Source organism: Sciurus carolinensis, chromosome 6, assembly GCF_902686445.1.
Source record: "Sciurus carolinensis chromosome 6, mSciCar1.2, whole genome shotgun sequence".
Taxonomy (NCBI): Eukaryota; Metazoa; Chordata; class Mammalia; order Rodentia; family Sciuridae; genus Sciurus; species Sciurus carolinensis.
This window is the reverse complement of record NC_062218.1, coordinates 145,276,301-145,298,007: the sequence shown is the minus strand read 5'-3', so window position 1 is coordinate 145,298,007 and position 21,707 is coordinate 145,276,301. Positions and strand designations below refer to the sequence as shown.

The following is a 21,707-nucleotide window of genomic DNA, read 5'->3' as shown; positions in this document are numbered from 1 at the left end:
CAGCCCCTGTGTATATGGGGCTTTATTCATTCCCCAGCCATTATTCTCTTCTTTGGCCCAATTTCTTTCTTTATACTTGCAAAAACTTACAGGTTCTGTGAAACAATGCTCCGAATCTCCTAATGAGTTATATTTCCCACTACCGAGAAGTGTTTCTGTTAAGGGAATATAACTCCTGGGGGCTGCAACTGTTTTAGCAAAGGACACATGGCATCGTGAAAGTTGGTGAGACTGGTGCAGAGCAGACACGTCTGCCTGTGGTTGGTGGCGATCAGGAAATAGTTATTCAAAGCTATTTATGGTCATTGGTTACTTAATCCTGGTTTCAGGTAAAAGAAATACCCAAGATGAAGAAGACCAGCATTCACTGAATAATTATATCCTAGACATTACAGTTAAATTCGTATCAACATACCATGTTTGTAAGTGCTTTGGGGGACAGGGGTTAGTTCTTTGGTGGCTAGAAGGGTTTTCAGGTTATGTTAGTCTCTTAGTCTGCTGTTCTTTCTCATTTTCCATATTTGGTGTTAGTGAGTACAGGGTCGCCCAGGGTCTTCCTTTGCTACAGGAGCATACTAGTGGCTATTTCAAGATTCACAACCACTGCAAGGAACACCCTGAAGGTGTAGTTCTAGCCACATTCCACCCAAAGAAATAGAGAAACACCTGTATCACATTTAGACTTTAATTTCCTTTAGAAAGCAGTTTTCTTTGGGTTGATCAACACCAATTACTGAATAGTTTTGTAATTGATCAGTTTGGGTACCAAAAAATACAGCAGCAAATCAATGAATCTAAATGTCACGATTGCAAAGCTGGCAACCTCTCACCCTAAGCCCTTAATATTCTTAAGTACTCAGCAAAACTTTCTTTTGGGTACCACTTATCTTCAGTAGTCACCCACCTCTCCTGGTTTATATATTCATATTGTGACACTGTCATTAGTATTCAAAATGAATCATGGGCCTGTTGCACAGAGGAAGGTAATGGCAATTGATCAGTGCAAACCCAGGTCAGAAGCTTACCTTAGTTCCTTGAAGGGGTCTGCCCTGACGTTAGGTGTTTCTATGGATTTAGGGAAGACTGTGCCCTCAGCTCCTGTAAAGAAAAGAGAAAAGAAAACAGCAATTGGAGATGTTGAAGGAATCACCTAGAGGCACCATCAACACACTGGAGCTAAATGTAGTGAATCCATTATACAACCCAAGAGCACTGGCTTTAGGGCTCCCAATGACAGAGCATTGAATCAACTCATGCAAACAACCTTTGAAAAAGCAAGAACTATCTTTTGAAAGTGTTCTTGCTGAAATCAGAGTGAGGTCACGAGGCAGATTTCCTCTCGACTTGAAAACAATAAATTAAAAACAAATAAATAAACAAACAAGCATGCCTAGAAATAAATTGTAAGGTCTGACTCTCATAAACCATTAATAGCCACCTAACTGTAAATGATTTGAAATACGACAGCTGAAAACCTCTGATGGCAATGCAGGGCACAAATCACGTAACACCCAGGACTTCTAAGCAATGGGTTAGATGGCGGTATTTGCCTAAAGTTTTTTAGTAAATAAAACTCTATACTCTTCTCTTTGAGAGACAAGCTAACAGAGCATCATGGCCGATCATTTGAAGTTCAATGCTTTTACACTTTGGGTATTAACATTGATCCCAACCCAATCTAGACATTTACTTCGGCTGTGCTATAAGCCTTTATCTTTACAATGTGTCAACACTGGCTGAACCTCCCAGCCATAAAAGATTGTGATTATCTGATTTGTACGCTCCCAAAGTATTTTCAAATCATTTAAGCCTCAGTTTATCACAAACAATTGCACTGGATATTAGTTTTTCAATTAAACTTAGCTGAGCCTGCCAAGTATGGTAATCCTAGCTACTTGGGAGGTTGAGGCAGGAGGATTGTAAGTTTGAGCCATCCTGGGCATTTTACTGAAATCCTCTCAAAACAAAACAAAACAATTAAAAGGACTGGGCATGTACCATGCAGGAGGCCCTGGGTTCCATCCTGAGTATCTTGAAACAAAAAACAAAGCAAATAGAGCGAAGGTCCTATCTTGTACTTTGAAGTAGAGAAGTTTGTTTTATGTGTTTGGTGTATTCCTTTGATGCTATTAGGAAAGGTTAACTATTTTGCATTCATGAGTAAATTTTTAAACTTCTCTTGTCTTGTTAAAATGTCCAGAAATCCTCCATTCACCACTGTTATTCCAAGTCTAGATTTATCCTGGTACAATGATTAGTCCAGGAAAATGAATTGTTTACTTTTGTAGCAACTATAGAAATACCCAGTATTTTTGATAAGAGTAACAGACTACTGTAAGTACAATTGGAAAATAATACATCTACTTAATGTTACATATGGTCCTTAAAGGAATAGCTTGAAGAAAAACAATAACTGTTTCTAAGCTAACATTTTAAGTGGCTGCTGTAGATGCCATCAATTATATTCATATGCACTAGTTTATTTATTTCCTATAAACAAACCATTAAAATTAACAATCAATTGCATTAGGCAGAGAGACATTAAGTATAGGGCTACTGAAGACCTTTCTTAGCCTATTAGACATCCTTTTTAAGACTCCAAACCATATCATTTCAAATACATCAAAATATAAATATTAAAAAACTCACAACTTTTTTGATAGAAATTTAAGAATGTCATAATTTTCTTATACAGAAATTAATTTGCCATTATGATTTTAACTTAATTATATTTTGCATATCTGAATAAGAATGAACTGGATTGTAGACTATAATGTAGCTTTGTAGTTTTTGCTAAACATGTATTAATTTAGTTTTGCAGAGTACGCATTCCATCTATTTCCAACATTTTTTTGATACTTTGAGGAATGCATAGACCAGAGGTACTGTGGAGGCTCCCTAGGTCGAACCCACCCTAGAAGTCACAGAACAATGAGTGACACTTAGGGATATGGTCACAGGCAGTCTAAAACCCAGGAGCATGCCTTCAACCCCTTACAGCATCATCTCCAATCGGTCCAGAAGCATCTCCCATCTGTCACTCTATCACTGCCACATTGAGTAGGAACTTCCCTTTGAAACTCAGAGATCCTTAGTCCTTGGCCATTTGTTCTCTAGCTTTAAAGCTATAATTAAAAGAATGATTACATATGTCAATAAAGTAAGGATAGTTGTTTGTTTACATTGTCTTCTTTCTTTAATTGCAGCTAAAATTCCCCCTGAATTCTACCCAGAATTCCTTGGAAACGATTACATCACTTCAGCCTTAATCACCTGATTTATACACATGGCAGTTAGTACTGGCCATGGATCACCTTCATTATTTGAACTGCTACTGTACACTGTGGAGACTAAGGTTTCACCATCGCCATTCCTGTTCAATTTCTAATCGGTACCTCAACTTGTATGGGAGAATTTATTTATTGGTACGAGCCTCCTTCCACAATGCAATCAAATTTGAATGAGAGTCCAAAATTATAATCCAAAATAATATTTGAATTCCACCTCTAAAATTAAAAATTATGCTAATTAAGGAAGACTATTTGAGCTAAACAAAAGCACAATTCTTTTAACTGAACTGAGATAAGATGCCTATAGTCTCCTCCCCAAATTGAGGGACTCTCTTATTCTGTAGGTACAGACTGGGGCTAAAATCACGTGGGCCTCAAAACCAGGGACACATTAAGGGAAGAAAACTATAGACCAATATCCTTGATGGACTTAGAAGCAAATATCCTTAATAAAATGTTATAAAATCATGTTCAACAATGTATTAAGAATATTGTACATCCTGACCATGTTGGTTTTATCCCACAGATGCAAGGGTGGTTTAACATGCAAATCAATAAATGTAGTTCATCACATAAATAAAATTAAGGAAAAAAAAGACTTTATTGTCTCAATAGATGTAGAGAAGGCCTTTTACCAAATTTAGCACCCATTCATGACAAAAACACTGAAGAATCTAGAGACAGAAGGAACCTACCTCAACTTCATAAAAGTTATACATGTAAAACCCAAAGTCAACCTCATAGTAAATGGGGGAAAACTGAAAGCATTTTCTTTAAAATGTAGAACAAGACAAGGATGTCCACTCACCATTCATATTTAATATAGTGCTAGAAATTCTAGCCAGAACAATTAGACAAAGGAAGGAAATAAAAGAGCTAAAAATAGGAGAGGAAGAAGTTGAATTATCACTGTTTATAGATGATATGATCCTATACTTAGAAGATCAAAAAAAAAAAAAAAACCTACAAGAAAAGACTGCTGAATGTAATAAACATATTTGACAAAGTAGCAGCCTTCAAAACATACAAAAATCAATAGCTTTTCTGTATACTCACAATTAATTTGCTGAAAAAGAAAGGAAGGGAGGGAGGGAGGAAGGGAGGAATCACCTAGGAATAATTCTATAAGGAGATGAAAGACCTCTACAAAGAAAACTATAGAACATTGAAGAAAGAAATTGAAGAAGAGACAAGAATATGGAAAGACCTGCCATGTTCATGGATAGGAAGAATTAATATTTTTAAAATGGCCATTCTATCAAAAGCAATATGCAGATTCCATGCAACACCCATCAAAATACCAATGTCATTCTTCACAGAACTAGAAAAATTAGTCTTAAAATTAATTTGGAAGAATAAATAATAGTAGAAGCAATTCTAAGCCAAAAAAAGCAGTGCTGGAGGCATCAAAATACCTGACTTCAAATTATATTACAAAACTATAGTAACAAAAACTGCATGGTACTGGCAGAAAAACAGATACATAGACCAATGGTACAGAATAGAAGACACAGAGACAAGCCCACACAGCACAGTCATCTGGTCCTTGACAAAGGTGGCAAAAAACATACATTGGAAAAAAGATAGCCTTTTAGACAAAGTATGCTGGAAAAACTGGTTGTTCATATGAGGAAGAATGAAACTAGGCCTTTCTCTCTCATCCTGCATCAAAGTTAACTTGAAATGTATCAAAGACCCTTGGAATTAGACCTGAAACTATAAAACTCCTAGAAGAAAACATAGGATCAACACGCTACCATGTAGGCACAGGCAATAACTTTCTCAATAGGAACCTCAAAGCTCAGGAAGTACTGCCAAGAGTTAACAAACGGGATAATATCTTCATAGTAAAGGAAACAATTAGGAATGTGAAGACAGACCCTACAGAATGAGAGAAATTCTTTGCTAGCTACTTTTCTAACAGAGCATTAATGACATGGAGAATTCAAAAACTTAATACCAAAACCAAGTAAACCCAATTAATAAATGGGAAAATAAATTAAACAGACTCTTCTGGCTAAAAAAAATATATATATGAAAAAAAATGTTCAATGTCATTAGCAAGTAGGGAAATGCAAATCAAAATGATCTTACACCCATTAGAATGACAGTCATCAAGAATACAAACAATAATACATGCTGGAGAGAGTGTAGAGAAAAAGGATTACTTTTGTATTGCTGGTGGGATTATAAATTAGAACAGCCACTCATGGAAATACTCATGGAAATGAGTATGGAGTTACTCAACCAACTAGGCATGGAATGACCATATGATCCAACTATAGCACTCCTCTGTATTTATCCTGAAGAATTAGTCATCTTACTACAGTGATACATGCATACCCATGTTTATAGCAGCACAATTCACAATAGCCAAACTGTGAAACCAGCCTAGTGTCCATCAATAGATGAATGGATAAAGAAAATGTGATATATACACACAATGGGATTCTATACAGCCATATAGAAAAATCAAATGATGGCATTTGCAGGAAAATAGATTGAACTCAAGACAACTCTGTAGGAGAAATAAGTCAAACTTAGAAGATCAAGGGTTGTATGCTTTATCTTATATGTGGAAGCTAGAGAGAAAAAAGAAAAGAAAGGTAAAGGTAGATCTCCTAAAAATCAAAGGGAGATCAGTAGAGGAAAGGGACCAGGAGGTGGGAGAGAGGAGAGAGGGAGAAAATGCTAGGGAGTGAGAATGGTCAAATCATATTGTTATATTGTGTGCATGTATGAATAAGTAACAACAACTCATTATGTACAACTATAATGCACTAATAAAAATGTGGAAAGAAAAACATAACAAGCATGTGGATCTCAGTCACACAAGCAGTGAGGTCTAGTGCAGAGATTCACATAGAGCCAACAGACTGGAGAGCCCACCCTCATCCACAGTACCCTGGTGCTTTGTCTCCTCAATGCCAGGGCAATGTGGTACCTGCTGAAAGTCAAGCCAGCAAGCCCCAGGGTGTGGGCTGACAGGGAGAAGTGTGGATGATTGACAGGCTCTGCCTGTGGGGTGGAAGTGAAGGGCAAGATACTTCCTCAGCTCCCACTGTCCACTCAGAGACCTTTTGGTTTTGGTTTGCTGGATTGGCCAAGGAGGCCCATATGTTTCACCTACCAGAAGACGTACTTATTGACATAACTTTTTAGGGAAAGATATCAAAGTCTCTCATTTGCTGAGTGACCTTAGACGTGACACTCAACCTCTGATGCTGAGTTTTCTTCTCTGAAAAGAAGGTAAATTGACAGTACCTTCATCTCCTAGATAGAGATCCTGGGAGATTGAGATTTCTGGTACAGTCAGTAGATGATACTCAATAAAATACTACTACCAGGAATAAAGTTTTATGAACGTTAGTCTTTCCTCTTCTTATCCCAATGTTTACGATGATCTCAAAAACGATATTTTTAAATCACTCTGAACTTGAAACTATATTGACTACTCCAGGTTTCCATTTGATCAGCATAATAACCCTCTCTGATAGGGACTATTAGTATCTGTCACTATGGATGTGGCATCTGAGACTCAGGGAAGTGAAGACATTTTCCTGTCATCAAAGGCTGGGATCTGAACTCCAGTCTTCAGCTCTCAACCAGAGGCCCTATACTATCTCCTTCTCTGTCTTTCTAAGTAAGTTGCTGTCTACCTACTCATCTTCTTGTGGGACCTGAGCAAATGCCAGTGCTTCTGCCCTCAAACAACCTTGCTAAATCCCCAGTCACCCTTCTTCTCAAAACAATTCACATGTACAATGATAAGATATTACTACTTTTCCAAGAGAGCGTTTCTTTCCAAGTCCTCGGATGTCTGATTTTCAGACCATTTTTCTCCTTCCCAGAAGTGGCACGTGGACAACCATCCATCAGGACAAATTTCCCATTCCATCCTCTATTCATTCCTGGATAATACATTATTCTCAGTTTTATTATTTCAAAAAGGTTTCTATTAAAGCCGTACCTACTGATTCCCTCTTTTGACACAATATAATTTACTTGCAATAAATGTTCATAAACAGTTTGACTGAAAAATCCATAAAGCCATTTCAGCTTTATTTTAAGTTCCATTTAATGTCCCTCAAAAATGATTTCATCAATGTGTTTCCATTAGCTGGTTCTCTGCCCAATAACTTAATTCCACACAATCAATCAGGAACTTATAAAGCATGAGACAGGATCTATCTAAAGTGTTTTGAATCACCATAAGGATCAGCTCAATGGCTCTTTTTCCTACCAGCACAGGTAGGGGGTATACTTGTCAAAAAATCTCAAATGCACTCTGTTACCATAGTAACAGAAAACCAACTTCTCTTTAGAAAGGATGTTCAAGTTCTGAGCTCCATTCGGTGGATCAGTCCTGCTTTCCCCTCAAAGTGTTCTGGACGTCAAGAATCCTGAAATCCAGTCCTGTCTCTGTGATTTTAGGCAAATCACATGACCACTCTAACTTCTGATTTCTCCAGATGAGGATTGAGGTATCAGAGCTATGTTCCCCTAAATCTAAAATTTGATGAGGTTACAATTGGATCTAAACAGATAACCATCTTTCACCACCTCCTCTCCCTGTTGTGAAAACATAACAATCCTGGAAATACTGAAGGAATTTACTCAGCATTTTCTCCGTGTTTAAGGCAGGAGGTGGGTAGGGAGAAGAAGAAAAGCAGATTTTTGTCCATTTTAAACTTCATTTAATTGGTAGAAATAGACACTAGAAAATAAATCTTGTGAGAGGATAAAATAGGAAGTAAAACTTATTATAGATGAAACTAACATAAAAAACTAACAAAACTGAGTGAAACAGACATTATTACCTCATGTACATGTATGACTGCATGACTGATGTGATCCTGCAATATGTATAATCAGAAAAATGAGCACTCTATTTATGTATGATCTATCAAAATGTATAAATGCATTCTATTGTCACGTACAACTAATTAGAATAAATAATATTTAAAAAATTAAAAGCAAACAAACAAAAAAACCCAAACACTTTGTTACTGAAACTCCAAAAGCCTGGGGAAATGAAATCTTATGCAAAGCAATAAACACTGAAAAGTTTAAAACCATGCATGTTAAAAATTGCTGTGGTCTTGATGCTAAAAAACAAACAAACAAACAAACTTAGATTTACAAAATTTGGCACAGGAAAATGGGACTTGGGAGAAATATTGGGCAGAAAAATTATAGTGACAAACTATCTCATGAAGTTGATGAAAATTTATGAGGATCAAATCATTCTTGTACATGGAGAAGAACCAAACTCCAAATTAAAAATTTCAAGAAATTTTTGTTCAAAAATAGAAAATATATATACTGTTTAGAACATTAAGGGATTAAACTACCTTAATGGAGTTAAGGAAGATTCTTGTTTTGTTTTGGTACCAGGACTTCAACTCAGGGGCGCTTAGTCACTCAGTCATATCCCCAACTATATAGACATATTTTAAATATTTTATTTAGAGACAGGTCTTGCTGAGTCGCTTAGGTCCTCACTAAGTTGCTGAGGCTGGCTTTGAATTCAAGATTTTCCTGCCTCGGTCTCCAGAGTCGCTAGGATTACAGGCTTGGGCCACTGCTCCCAGCATTGTAAGGGTAAATTCTTAATGAATATCATTAATATTGATATGATTATGATTAATGATTTTGTATTAATGAACATAAACTAAATTTTATCTTCACGTTTAAACCATGGGGACAAAATGTTCAACAGGTTCAAAAGGTTGATTTAAAAGTTCTGATGAATATTGTTTGAAGTAAAAATTTTCTAATTCACATTGCCTGGGAAGATATAATAGAATGACAGCCTTAATAACAACCATATTTTATCTAATAAGAATATGGCTTTATACGAATAGTAGATTATAAAATGGAGAAAGGAAGTCAATCTGAAAAACGGTGACAGGAAAATGGAAGGAATGGATTTGATTTCTTAAAACATCAGAGAAGTGGGAAACCAGAGGCTTGGTTTTTAGTTCTTATTTGGCAGACTCATCTGTGGTGCTGGGCTTTGGAGGTAGTGTGTCTGCAATGAGCCGGTTGCAGACACATAATGGGTTCATTGCAGACACTGAACTGAGGCTCAGTTCTCAGCTGGGTGGTGTGGAGACAGACTCTCAGAGGTGAGACCAAATGGGATGTCCTTGGGCCACCGGGGTGCTCTCAGAGGGGATGCTGACCTTAGGGAGGGAGTTCTTAGCAAAGCACATTGTGACAAATCCTGAGGCTGGCCCCTGAATCACTCTCTGGCTTCCTGTTTCCCCTCTCTGGCTTCCTGCTTCCAGCTAGGATCTCTTCCTCACACCACTGTGACTAACCTGCTATTAGGCCCTCACCAGAGGCCTGACCAAAAGGGCTGCCTTATCTTAGACAGCCAGACTCTAAAACTGTGAACTATAGAAACTTCTCTGTGACTTCCTAGGTAGCTTGAATCAGGTATTTTATTGTAGCAGCAAAAGGCAGACTAATACTCATGGACTTGGTCAATTTACCTCTAGTATTATCTCCCCATCTGTTATACAAAGTGGGGATGAGTGGATTACATTGCCTGGAAGGTTGCTTTTAGCTCTGCCAGTTTACTATCCCCCAGATAACTGAATGGACCACAAACCAGAAGAGGAGTGTGGTGTGTAGGATGAAGCTAAAGCTCAATGCATTTGACAAATACATAATAAACAAGAGCCACTTGTGGAGACAGAGACTTGGAGTACATGATCATGATCTGGCAGGCTGCACTGGATGCCACTAGTATAGACTGATAGCTTATATTATTAATAACAAAATAATCTCATATACATAATTTGCACATATATAGACATAAATATATATTTAATTTTGTAGTGGCAAAGGTATAAAGACTCAAAAAGAAACATGTCTTTGAAAGCATAAAACCTCAAATGTCATAAAACTATTTTGGAAGGTAACTTTCCTAAAGTTTCAAAGTTTTGCTGATATTTGAAAAATTAGGAATGAACTAGTCAAATGGGACATCTAGCAGTGAAAAACAGTATCCAATGACTATAGGAGAAGAAAATTCAAGTCCATTAAGAGGATCAGTATGGTTAGATTATATTTAGCAAGAGGTGAGCATTATGGGATGACAGTGGAGAGAGAGCTCAGCCTCGGCGGGGCACAGGAAAGGTATTAAGAAAGGGGATGGATGGGAGTTGATCAAATTTGCATTTTTCCAAGATCATGATGGTTGCACATTGATTGCATGCTTGTGTTGCCCCCAGATATGTTAAAGTCCTAATCCTCGATAAAACGGTATTAGGATATGGAACCTTTGGAAAATAATGAGGGTTAGATGAAATCATGAGGATGAAGCCCTCGTGACAGGATGAATGGTCTTGTAAGAAGAGATGCTGGAGAGCTTGCCCTTGCCCTGCCCTGGGAAGACACAATGAGAGGGCAACTGTCTGCAGTCCCATGATGGGGATGAGTGTCTCATAAGAAGAGAGTCTAGAGCTCACTTTCCTGACATTATGCGAGGACAGCAAGAAGATGAACCTGACCATTTGGCCCCTGATCTCAGACTTACCACTACCCAGAACTGTGAGAAATACATCTCTGTGGTTCAAACCACCCAGGCTGTGGAATTTGTTATAGTAGCCCACCTCGAGCCACTGGGTCATAGAAGAGACACTGGAGGAGGGAAATGGTAGACGCGGAGAGCCACCGGACATATGGTGGAAATTTGGGCTAGAGAATTGGCAGAAAGACAGAAGAACTGAGGAGACATGGAGGAGGAAACCCATTGGTCTGGTGGTACACAGGACAAGAAGGAGGTAAAAGGTGATCACAGTACCTGAGGGAAGACTTCAAACAGATGCCCAAAGCCAAGAGATCACTGCTCAAAGCCAGGTGTGCCCAGGGAAATCTTACATGCCCCAAATAATATTCATCTTTTTCATATTTGATATTTTCATCACAAATAGAAATTGCATTTATTTAATAAAGGAAGCTGCTCTGAATCTATATTTCTCTTATGGAGGAATAAGAAACATGATAAATAAAATGTACCTGAATTCTCTGGTGGTCTTTTAAAGTAATATTTTTAAAAATTATAAATAATCTACTGATTTCTTAAATAACCAACAGATTCTTCTATGCAGGATAACTTTTTGATTCTTCTAAAGTTTTAGCTAAAGACGTTTTCATGTGTCTCCTATTGTTTAAAATCTTTTAAAAATTGTGAGAGTTTTTGCCTCTGTAAGTCCAGGCTAGTGGATGTGGTAATGTTTTGATATTTAAATATAGGATTTAATGCTTTCCTACAAACCTTTACAGTACATGACCCAGGGTAGCTATAGGAGAGTCAATTTGGGTCTAACTAATTTCAGGAAATTCCTCAGAAATACTGTTAATTTTGTTTTATTTTTATTCTTGTTTCTGGTGCTGGAGACTGAACCCAGGGCCTCTCATATGCTTCGCAAGCACTCTCTGAGCTACATCCTAGCCCTTTTTAAAATTTTATTTTGAGACAGGGTCATATTAAGTTGCCTAGGCTGGCTGGCCTTGAACCTGGGATCCTCCTGCCTCAAACTCCAGAGTAGCTGGGATTACAGGCCTGTGCCACCACATGGGGCAAACATGGTGGTTTTCTTTCTTTTTTTTTGTATTTAATTACTAATGTAAACTTTTATAATTTCTTTCCTAAAAGTAACATGCAGTGAAAAATTCTTTTAAAGGGATTAGCTTGTGGCCTGTTTTATCAGAGATTTAAACTGAACTGAGGAGCCATTGGATGCAGAGTTTCCACAAATTTCAAGTGGGCTGGGATTGTGACTCAGTGGTAGAGCGCTTGCCCAAGCGTGTGTGAGGCACTGGGTTCATTTCTCAGCCCCACACAAAAATAGATCAAAATAAGGTTCATTCACAATCCCAAAAATATATATTTTAAAAAATCTGCAGTGATTACAAGTAGTTTCTAGTATATACAACAAATGTTTTCTTTTTAGGAATTAGGACAGATTCTCCTAACCTAAAATGTACAGATAACTAATTAGTTCAATAAGTATTTATGAAGGGCCCGGCAATCAAGCTTCATGGGGAAAACAGGCTCAGACTTTCCTTTTCAGGATTGCAAATTAATATAAAACAAACAAAAAAATAAACCAAAAACAACAACAACAAAAACTTCAAATTGTGTCTACAATAGGTAGCCATTCCATATGTTACAATACTTATTGTCTATCAATATGGAGCAAACATGTACTTGGATGTTTGGTATACTGTTGAGGCAATATTCAGGGAGATTTAATCTTTGCCCTTAGGGGGTTTTATTATAGCTAGACAGACAGATAACATAGAAAACATTTAAAATAAAATTACCATAAATCATATATTCTCAATGAAAGGATGTTACCAGAGGACAAAAATGGGTTTACACAGGGTAAAGTAATCTTGCTCTACTTATGAATAGAGTAACGTGTGTGTGTGTGTGTGTATTATGTATATACACACACATATACATCATAAGAAGAAAACAGTCTATCTGTGATAATAAAATTTTATGGGACAGTGATAAAGAAAAATCTGAAATGATTCTTTGGAAGATCAGTATTATAAAAAGAGTCAATAAAGTAAAAAGGAAGAGGGGAGGGCACGAGGAAATACTGATGAATGAAATCTACCAAATTATATTAAGCCCATGTATGAACAGACCACACTGGATATATATGTGTGTGTATATATGAGAGTGTGTGTGTGTGTGTGTGTGTGTGTGTGTGTGTGTGCATATAATTATAATGCACTATTTAAAATAATAGATGGGAGATCAGCAGAGTAGAGCAAGTGGTTTGGGGGGAGGATGAGGGGACAGAAAAGGAAGGTACCAGGGAAGGAGACTGATCAAATTATGGCCTCATGAATCCCAATATTGTACGTAATTATAATGCATCCATAAAAATATAAATTAAGAAAAAACATTGAGACGAGGTTAGAAGTGTTATAATATGACCCAGGAACTGATGGGTCTTTCAGTGGGGGGTTTGTCCTAGCATTTGGGGGGTCTGAAGAGGCTTTGTTGGGGAAATGATCTTACAGAGAGTCAGTCACCAGAATGTAGATGATCATAGAAATCAGGAGAAGGGGTGAAGTGATCCAACGAGTGGCTGGAGCAATGTAGAAAGAGAGCCAAGGTCAGATTTTTTAGAGACTCCAATATCTGAAGTCTGAGCATGGAAGGGTGAGTCACCAAATCAAACAAAAGCAGGGAAGATAAGACTGGAGGGAGGAAGAGGATCAGGCATGGAGCAACATGGAAGCCGAGAGAAGAAAGTACTCCAAGGAGGTGTGAGCAGTTTGTGTTAAACAGTGCTGAGGCATAAGGCAGGGAATTAAAATGTATGTCCACTGAATTTTGCAACAGGGGGATACTTTACATCAAAGAAGAGGCAGTCTGCTCTGGGCAGAAGAGTGAGTGGGAGGTGAGGAAATGGATAAGAGTTACCATTTTTTGACAAGTGAAATACATAAGTGAGCTGGGTTCTGAGTGCTGGATACGGGTTACTGAAAGCCAGGCTGTGGCTGGTGACCACATCTAGGCTGCTGTACCACACAGGTTGGCGAGAGTCATGTGTGCTTGGCTCGCTGGTGGCTGGCACCCATAAAGAGGATATGTGAGCTCACGCAGGCTGCAAGTTTTGACAGATGGTGCTTTGAAAAGAGAGCTCAGGGTTGTCCAGGAAGACTATGAAGAGGAAAATACTGAAGTGCATCATGTAATGCAATTCTAAGCATGTCTGGTATATTGAAATGCTCAGAAAAGGGTGGATATTTTCTATTTATTCTGTTAAAAGATAATGAAGAAACCAAAAACTAGAAGGCAAGGCTGCAGAGATAAAGGACTGTCATTAAATAATTTGAATGCCAGCAATGGAGAATAATAAGCTGTTTTCTCTGCAATACTCTTAGCAAGTTAGCTCAACCAGTTACACCATTAAAGGCACATTTTGCTCATGTGCGTAGAATGTGAAACTGCAAAGGCGATTTAGGAACCATGTACAGAAACATCCAGGCAAGATATGAAGAGACAAGCAGTTTAGTTAAACAAACTCTACTCCAGAAGCCAATAGACCAGAACTCATGCTTGGTGTATCTTTACACCAAAACTGGAAAAAAATAAAAGGAACTACCCAAGCAGCAAGCAACCTCATTTCAGTTTCTTATAACTACATTATTTTTGAGAGTAAGCAAAGCTTCACAATCCAACAAATGGTTTCATCCCGCTGGCTGTGTCTAACATGGATGAGACACTCTGGGAAGAGGCAGTCTTTAAGTTAGGACAGTGCATGAACATCAGAACATCAGTGACAAGGTGAGGAGGCTCGGTGATATATACTTCAGAGGGCTGCTCTCCAGGGAGACTCCTGGGATTTCAAAGATGATGCATTATGTGTCCCATGAAGGCTTAATGTGGCCCTTCACCCATGATCGCCCCCAGACTCTCATGGGACAGGAGGCCAGAAGTAGGCCAACAGTGCACAGGAAGAGGAAGGGAATCAATATGTACAATGTGAACAAGTTCAGGTGAGCCTCAGTTCTGCCTGCTTTTCACCTGGGAGTTGGGGGTAAGATCGGAGCCGTGAATACAGTTTGCTCAGTGAAAATCTCAGTTCTCTAGTGCCTCTCACAGCGTGAAAGCAATCAGGACTCAGATAGTCAATGGATGCTGAGAAGACCTGAAAAAACAATATGTGCATGATTTTTAAGGGTTTCCTGGTCATTGAAACAGAGGTAGAACAGTTGTTCCTACGGCCAAGCAGGTGGGTGGTGATGCCTTCCCATGGAGAAGGAAATTGAAACGTTAATTGAGAACCCGGGAGAAAACACCATCTAAAAATAATTGGAGAAACTTACAAAACCATTTACAGGAGATGAAGATAATGATGACTTGAAAGCAGGAAAGAGCACATTGAAATCTTAGTAAAAGTGATGAAGTTTCAAAGCATTACAACATTTGAATGATTTAACTTCAGAATACAATTTTGGTGTGAAAACAAACCTTAACATGGGCACAATTTGTAGGTGACTTTCAGAGTAATTTTGACTATATGATTTTTACCTTAACCACTAATTTTTTTTTTTCCAGGATGACCACTATTTTCTTCTCCTTTTCCTTTTCCAACAAATCTTGTATTATTCGTGGAGCAAGGTGCCCAGCTCCACACTTGCCATTCTAAACTCCCAGGAAGCTAGGAGGATCCGTATGTCATACAACTTTATCTAATAAAATGTAGGTAGCAGTCTACTGGAGAGAGGGATTAGGGAAATTTTATTCCCTGTAGGAGGGTCTCAATGTGGCTGGCTCTGCATTTCTTCCTTCTTCTTTACTGAATATCAACATGATATCCAGAGCTATCTTTCAACCATGAGAAAAAGACAAAGAGGATTTCAGATATGTCGACCTGGCCATCTCTAAGCCACCAGCAACTGTTTACCATTGGACTTACTCTTATGGCAGAAAAACTAGCTCCTATTTATGATTTGATTGAGTCACTTTAAGAGAATTCTATTACTTGCCCTATCATCTGAAGTTTAACTCCACACTATAACCTTCAACAGGATCATACCTTTCACGCCTTTTTGCATGAAGACAAAGGACCATAAACTGAAAATCACTCTTATTATATGTTCTATTTTACAGAAGTATCTTCTCACTGATTACTAAGTGAGGTTTGGTTTTCCCACTTCCCTGTCTTGGTCACAGTGTTTTCAGCCACCTCTGTAATGAAGCCTTTCCTGGTCTTCACTCAGTTACCACTAGCTGCTCCTTCCTTTGTTCCTCCATAGTCCCTTACTTACTCCTTGGATGAACACTTATTTCATTCTACCCTTGTGAGCTAGACCACTGACTGTGTTTTCCTTCACTACAATGTAAACTACTTAGATTCAAGACCATGTCATCATCTTATTTTGAATTACATTTGACTTAAGCAGGAAAAAATTGGAGAATGAAAAGATGTTTCATCTAGGACTGAGCATCAGCTCCTCCATTGTGATACTTCACAAATTGCTATTCAGGAAAGTAAATGGCCACAGCTACATAGTCTCAGTGGAGTTCCTCTTAACACTTTCTCTATTTCCTTACAGTTCTTTCCATGATCTAATTCAGTGCAGTTAAATTGACTGCTCAAAGTTGAAGTGTGTCAGGTCTTTTGCTTGGTTTACAACTTTGCATGAGTTCTTGCTTTATATAACAGAATCCCACTTCTTAACATGACAATCAGGTTTAACTTATCTCCTTGTCTATTGTGTGATCTTTTTTAAAAACACTGAGTTATGCTTGTTCTCTCCATGTTTTCTTTCCCCCTTTGTCCTTTGCATGTTCTTGTTGTTTGTTTGTTTGCTTCCATAAAGGAAAACACACTCTATGAATTTTGAAAAATACATGCAGTTGTATATCTAGCATCAGAAGCAAAATGCAGCACAATTTTATTACTCCAAAATTCCCTTGACTTCCCTTTTGTAGTTAGTACATCCTCTGAGTTCTAAATCCTGGCTCCTACTGTTCTACTATGGTTATGCCTTTTCTGGAATGTCATTTAAGTGGAATAATTCAGTACATACAGTTTTCGGTCTGACTTCTTTCACTTAGTAAGATGTTCTTGAGTTTCGTGACAGGTTTTCATTGTATCAAAAGCAGAAGTTCCCTTTAAAGCAGCAGCCTCTCCTGCCTTTTGTATAATCCTAACTTTATTAGAGAGTATGCTGTTTCCTTAGAGGAAGAGGACAGGAGTGCCTTGGAAGAAAGCCTCCAGGAGAGTAGACGTTTCCTCTCACTTAGAAGAATTTAGAGATATGGGGTACTTGGAGCATCAGAATCACCGCTATTGGTGGCAGCCTCTCAGAGGGGATAGCTATGTTGTGGTCCTAGGAGGTACTACCCTGGCTCAGAGGCCTCTAGCCCCAGCAAAGATTCCCAAGCTCTCTCTGTGCCACGGAAGTTAAGCAGAGACATATTTCAAATGACTAGGCAGGTCAGGAAATTGAGTACAGGTGGCCTTAGTAGACCAATGATTAGCAGGCCTGCCCAAATTTTCATGACATCCATAGGCTTCTTCAATTATGGAACCCCGTAATGATGGAGGTGGTGATGGTATGCCCCACAGAACTATTGTGGGGGCTCAGAGACAGATGGAGGGAATAAAACTCATATCAATTGCTGACATCTAATGAGTGCTTACTGTCTGCAAGGTATTTTTGCAAGAGCTTCATGGATTAACTCACTTAACTCACACTGCACCCCTGGGAGGTGCATATTTTTTCAATACTCTTTCAGATGAGCACTAAAGCACAGAAAGGTTCAAGAGAACAGTGTGAGAACCAGGATCAGAACACAGGCCAACCTAGCTGCAGAGCCCATGTTCTTAACTCCCTGCTAAACGTATGACTCTTTCAGCCATGAGTTTGGGAATTATAATTTGATTAATAAATCTCCCTTCCAGGCAAAGAACCACCACTGTGTTAATCAGCTTTTCATCACTGTGACAAAAATACCCAAGGAGGACAACTTAGAGGAGGATGAGTTTGTTTTGGTTCACAGTTTCAGAGGTTCAGTTCATACTGAGTTGACGACTTTACTCTGGGCCCAGAGTGAGGCAGAATATCATGACTGAAAGTTGTGGCAGAGGAAAGCTACCCAGCTATGGCAGACAGGAAACAGAGAGAGGAGGAGCAGCCAGGGGGACAAGATAAAATCCCCAAGGGTACTCTCCCAGTGAAGGGCCTCCTCTGGCCATGTCTCACCTGCATACAGTTACAGGCAGTACAGCAGTCCTTTCAAATTATCAAACCATTTAATGGATTAATCCACCCATTAGGTTATAGCTCTCATAATCTAATAATTTCACCTCTTACTATTGCTTCATTTTATTTCATAGGAAATTATTGGGGGACATCTCATACAAACTCTAATGACCGCACAATTGCAAAGTTTGTTTTTATACATCCTGCTCAGCAACTTCTCTGTCAAAGGGACACTTTGTCCCAAAGCTCACAGTTCTGACTTCCTAATGTAAATTTCAGGTCGGCCGCCCTCTTGAAGAGGTAACACCTCAAGTAGAAAATGTGAAAGAGGAAAGGAGAGGGAGAGAAGGAAGTCACAGGGCATCTGAGGGACAGAGAGAACACCTCCATTCTAGAAACTTCCCTGCTGTAGATCTCACAATGCTTGATTGAATGCAAATAAATAGGTCTTGTCTTTTCACGACTGTATAATGAATACTCTTTTTCCACGACCCTGATGGAGTGGATTCTGTTTTTTTGGTAAAAACAAACATGCCCTTAGACACCCCTTAATGTGTCTGCATGATTATTTTTTAATACTCCCAGCTTCTTACATCCACGTCTCATACTCCTGGGTGTCTAGAGGCACAGGTATCATAGTCATGCTAACTGAGTTTGGCCTCTCTTAAGAGAAAGTCCCATAGTTTGATAGTTCTTCAGTGACTGAAGGCCTCGGGAACATGGCAGAGGTTTTCCAGTTCACTTACTTTGCCACTTTAAACCCAAGTCATGGTAGCTATTGTAGTCCTGAGTTTCCACCTCCTTTTACCTCCCTTGTAACACTCACTAAACTTTCTTGGTATCAACCAAGTAGGAAATACAGCTCTTGAGAAAAGTCAGGGCAATAAAAAATGAATTTTCATTTAACTGCTGTCCATCACTGCACATCTTCTAGACTCAGCAAGAAACAAAGTCCAAAGAAGCCTCCTTAAAATAAGGTGTCACATCTGCATCGCAGGCAAGGGAAAAGGGGGATGGTTATAGTGTCTGTCTAACATCCTTTCTCTGCTTTTGATATGGAAACAACTATGTACTTTGGGAAATCCATGGGATCTGATAAAGGCACACCCTCTTCCACTGCCCCAATGTAGAAGGGAATGTGACCGGCCAACCAGGATATCAGATTCCCTCAAAAAAGTCACCAGACCAAGGGCACGTGACCCAGGCAGGGTTCAACAGTTCTTTTCATGGATTGTTTGGTTACCTGGACAAAGCTGTTTCTACCTCTACTTCTGAGATGACATCTGTTAAGAGACTACCTGAAAGAAAGCTGTGCAGAAGGAGATGGTAAAAGTATCATAGTTGATCATGTCAAGATTTCTCAGTCATCTGTGTCAGCAAACTCCGGTACAATTTTTTTAACCAAATTAATTTTACCTTCTGTCACTTGGCATTAGAAGCACTCTAGAGTACACATTATTTTCCTTATAGGGTGGAAGAGTCTGCATCTTGACTAACAGTCCAGGAAAGCAGAGAACTGTTCCCCAGAGCCTACAACAAAGACTCTGAGAAGTAACCATGACTCCTATAGGACTTAATATCAAACACTTGTTCAATACAAAGGGAAATTCACAGAATGATAAAGACTACTCAATTTTCACTAGCAGAGAAGTGTTGTGGAAGCAGTTATGCTTGAAGGTGCCCTTTCGGTCTGAATCAGTGCAAGACAATTTTGAGGGCATTTAGCATCTCTCTCTCTTCTTTAACAATCCAGGAGCAAGCACATTTTGGGAAACTCTTACAGCTTTTTCCTCTCTCCCTATGAACAGCACCAATTTCACATGGTAAAGAAAAAAAAAGTGTCTATGAAGTCTAAATTATTCAGTGCTGAAGAGTATGTTTTTAGATTTTGAACTGATTCTTTTTTAAAGGAAAAAAAAAAAAAAAGTAAGTGCCAAAACCCATATCTGCAGAGCTTTTTAGTTCAATTCGGGTGTTTGCTAAGTGTATCCTATGCTGCTTTGTCAATCCAAGTGACAGTTAATCAATACTAATCTGATGCCGGTTGATTCTTCCCTTTCCCTAAACAGGATTAAGATACACTATCTATGAATATATTTCATCCCAGGCTGTAAATCCATATGCTTTAACATAAATGCATTAGCATCTTACTTTTAAATAGAATGCACTGTGTATACAAGGAAATAAAGATGAATTACCAACTTGTTCTGAAAAATGCCTCTCTGATTCATTATGAAAATGTTTCTGCTTTCAAGGCAGCACTAAGTAGATCCGCCACCTCCCATTATTTTATTCTGTGATATATATTCCATTCTTTGCAGGGACCTATTAACACTCAAAATATCTATAGCCAGATTGCCTTCCTCAGTGGGGGCAGGTGAAATTTCCAAAGGTATTCCTTTTTTAGTTTGTTAATTTCTTCAGTCAATATTTATTTAGTACCTATGGTGGGTTGGATACATCCCAAGGTCTTAGAAATATATGGGTGAACAACACTGATAATATTGACTGGCCCCACATTTGCTCTGGAATTTCCTGATTTGTCTACAGCGAGTTGTGTCAATACACACCTAACATCAAACCTTGCTATCTTGGATGGTCTCACCTGTTTGTGTGTGCTGTGGTTGGGCCAAATCAAGAATTACTTACTCTCTGATTATCACCTTACAATTTATGGGAAGCTTCATATGTATTTTTTGATTCTCTTTAACATCTGTATGATGGGAACAGGAAAAAAGGAGCTTAAGCGACTCACTTAAAATGGAGCAACACACATGTCCCAGGACTATAGCATACCACAAATACTTGATGGACTATGATGGTGTCTACACCACAGGTTATGGTCAAACATCACTAAGATAAACAGTTAATATAGTGGAACATGGGAAGAGGGCAGTACATGTCAACTTGTTAACTGTTGCTGTTTAAAATAGAGAATCATAAGCCACTGTCAACTTGTCCATCCATCTATCTTTTCATCCACCCATCCATCCACTATTTATTAGGCACTTGTTAAGTGTCAGATACTAAAAAAGATGCTGCAGGTTGGGTGTTGGATAAGCCCATGCTTTCACACCTTTCACAGGGTAGATCTATAGTTTTTAGTATCCATAGAATGAAAAGGTGACAAGAAATATAGCCCAAACAAAGGATTGGCAAACTCTAACTCACAGCCCAAACCTGTCCTTCCACCTGTTCTTGCAAGTGAAGTCTCATTAGAACACAGTCAGATTCATTTGATTATGCACACTGTTGTCCGCTATAATGGCAGAGGTAAAAGTTGCAACAGAGACTCTGTGGTCCACAAACCTAACACATTTAGTAATTGACACTTTACAGTAAAAGATCCCTGGTCTGGATTATTAGTCCATGAATCATCTTAGATTTACCATCTTATGATCCCTTGGAATTGGGGATAAAATTAGCAATGGCTGGCCTGCTTGGATCGGTCAGTCTATATCTGATGACATGCCCTCTAGGCAGAAAAGTACTATATGATTTTGATGTTGCTGATTTTCCCAGGGGATTTTTCTCTGTTGCCCTCCATGGAAGGCTGCATGTAACCTTGTGAAAATATTCCAAAGCATGAACTCATACTTCTGTGGACCTACAGCTCTCTTCCTATTTGTTGTGTCCTTATTATGCCCCAAACATTAT

At 38.6% G+C, this 21,707-nt stretch overlaps 1 protein-coding gene across 7 annotated transcripts in view; it reads right to left on the bottom strand.

Annotated features, from left to right (window-relative positions):
• Sgcd (sarcoglycan delta) overlaps positions 1-21,707 on the bottom strand; it is a 592,128-nt gene that overhangs the window by 102,887 nt on the left and 467,534 nt on the right. For all 7 annotated transcript variants that reach the window (XM_047556182.1, XM_047556181.1, XM_047556179.1 and 4 more), the window contains exon 6: positions 1,026-1,098. In XM_047556182.1, coding sequence (XP_047412138.1) covers positions 1,026-1,098 — 73 coding nt within the window. The remainder of the gene's footprint in view (positions 1-1,025; positions 1,099-21,707) is intronic.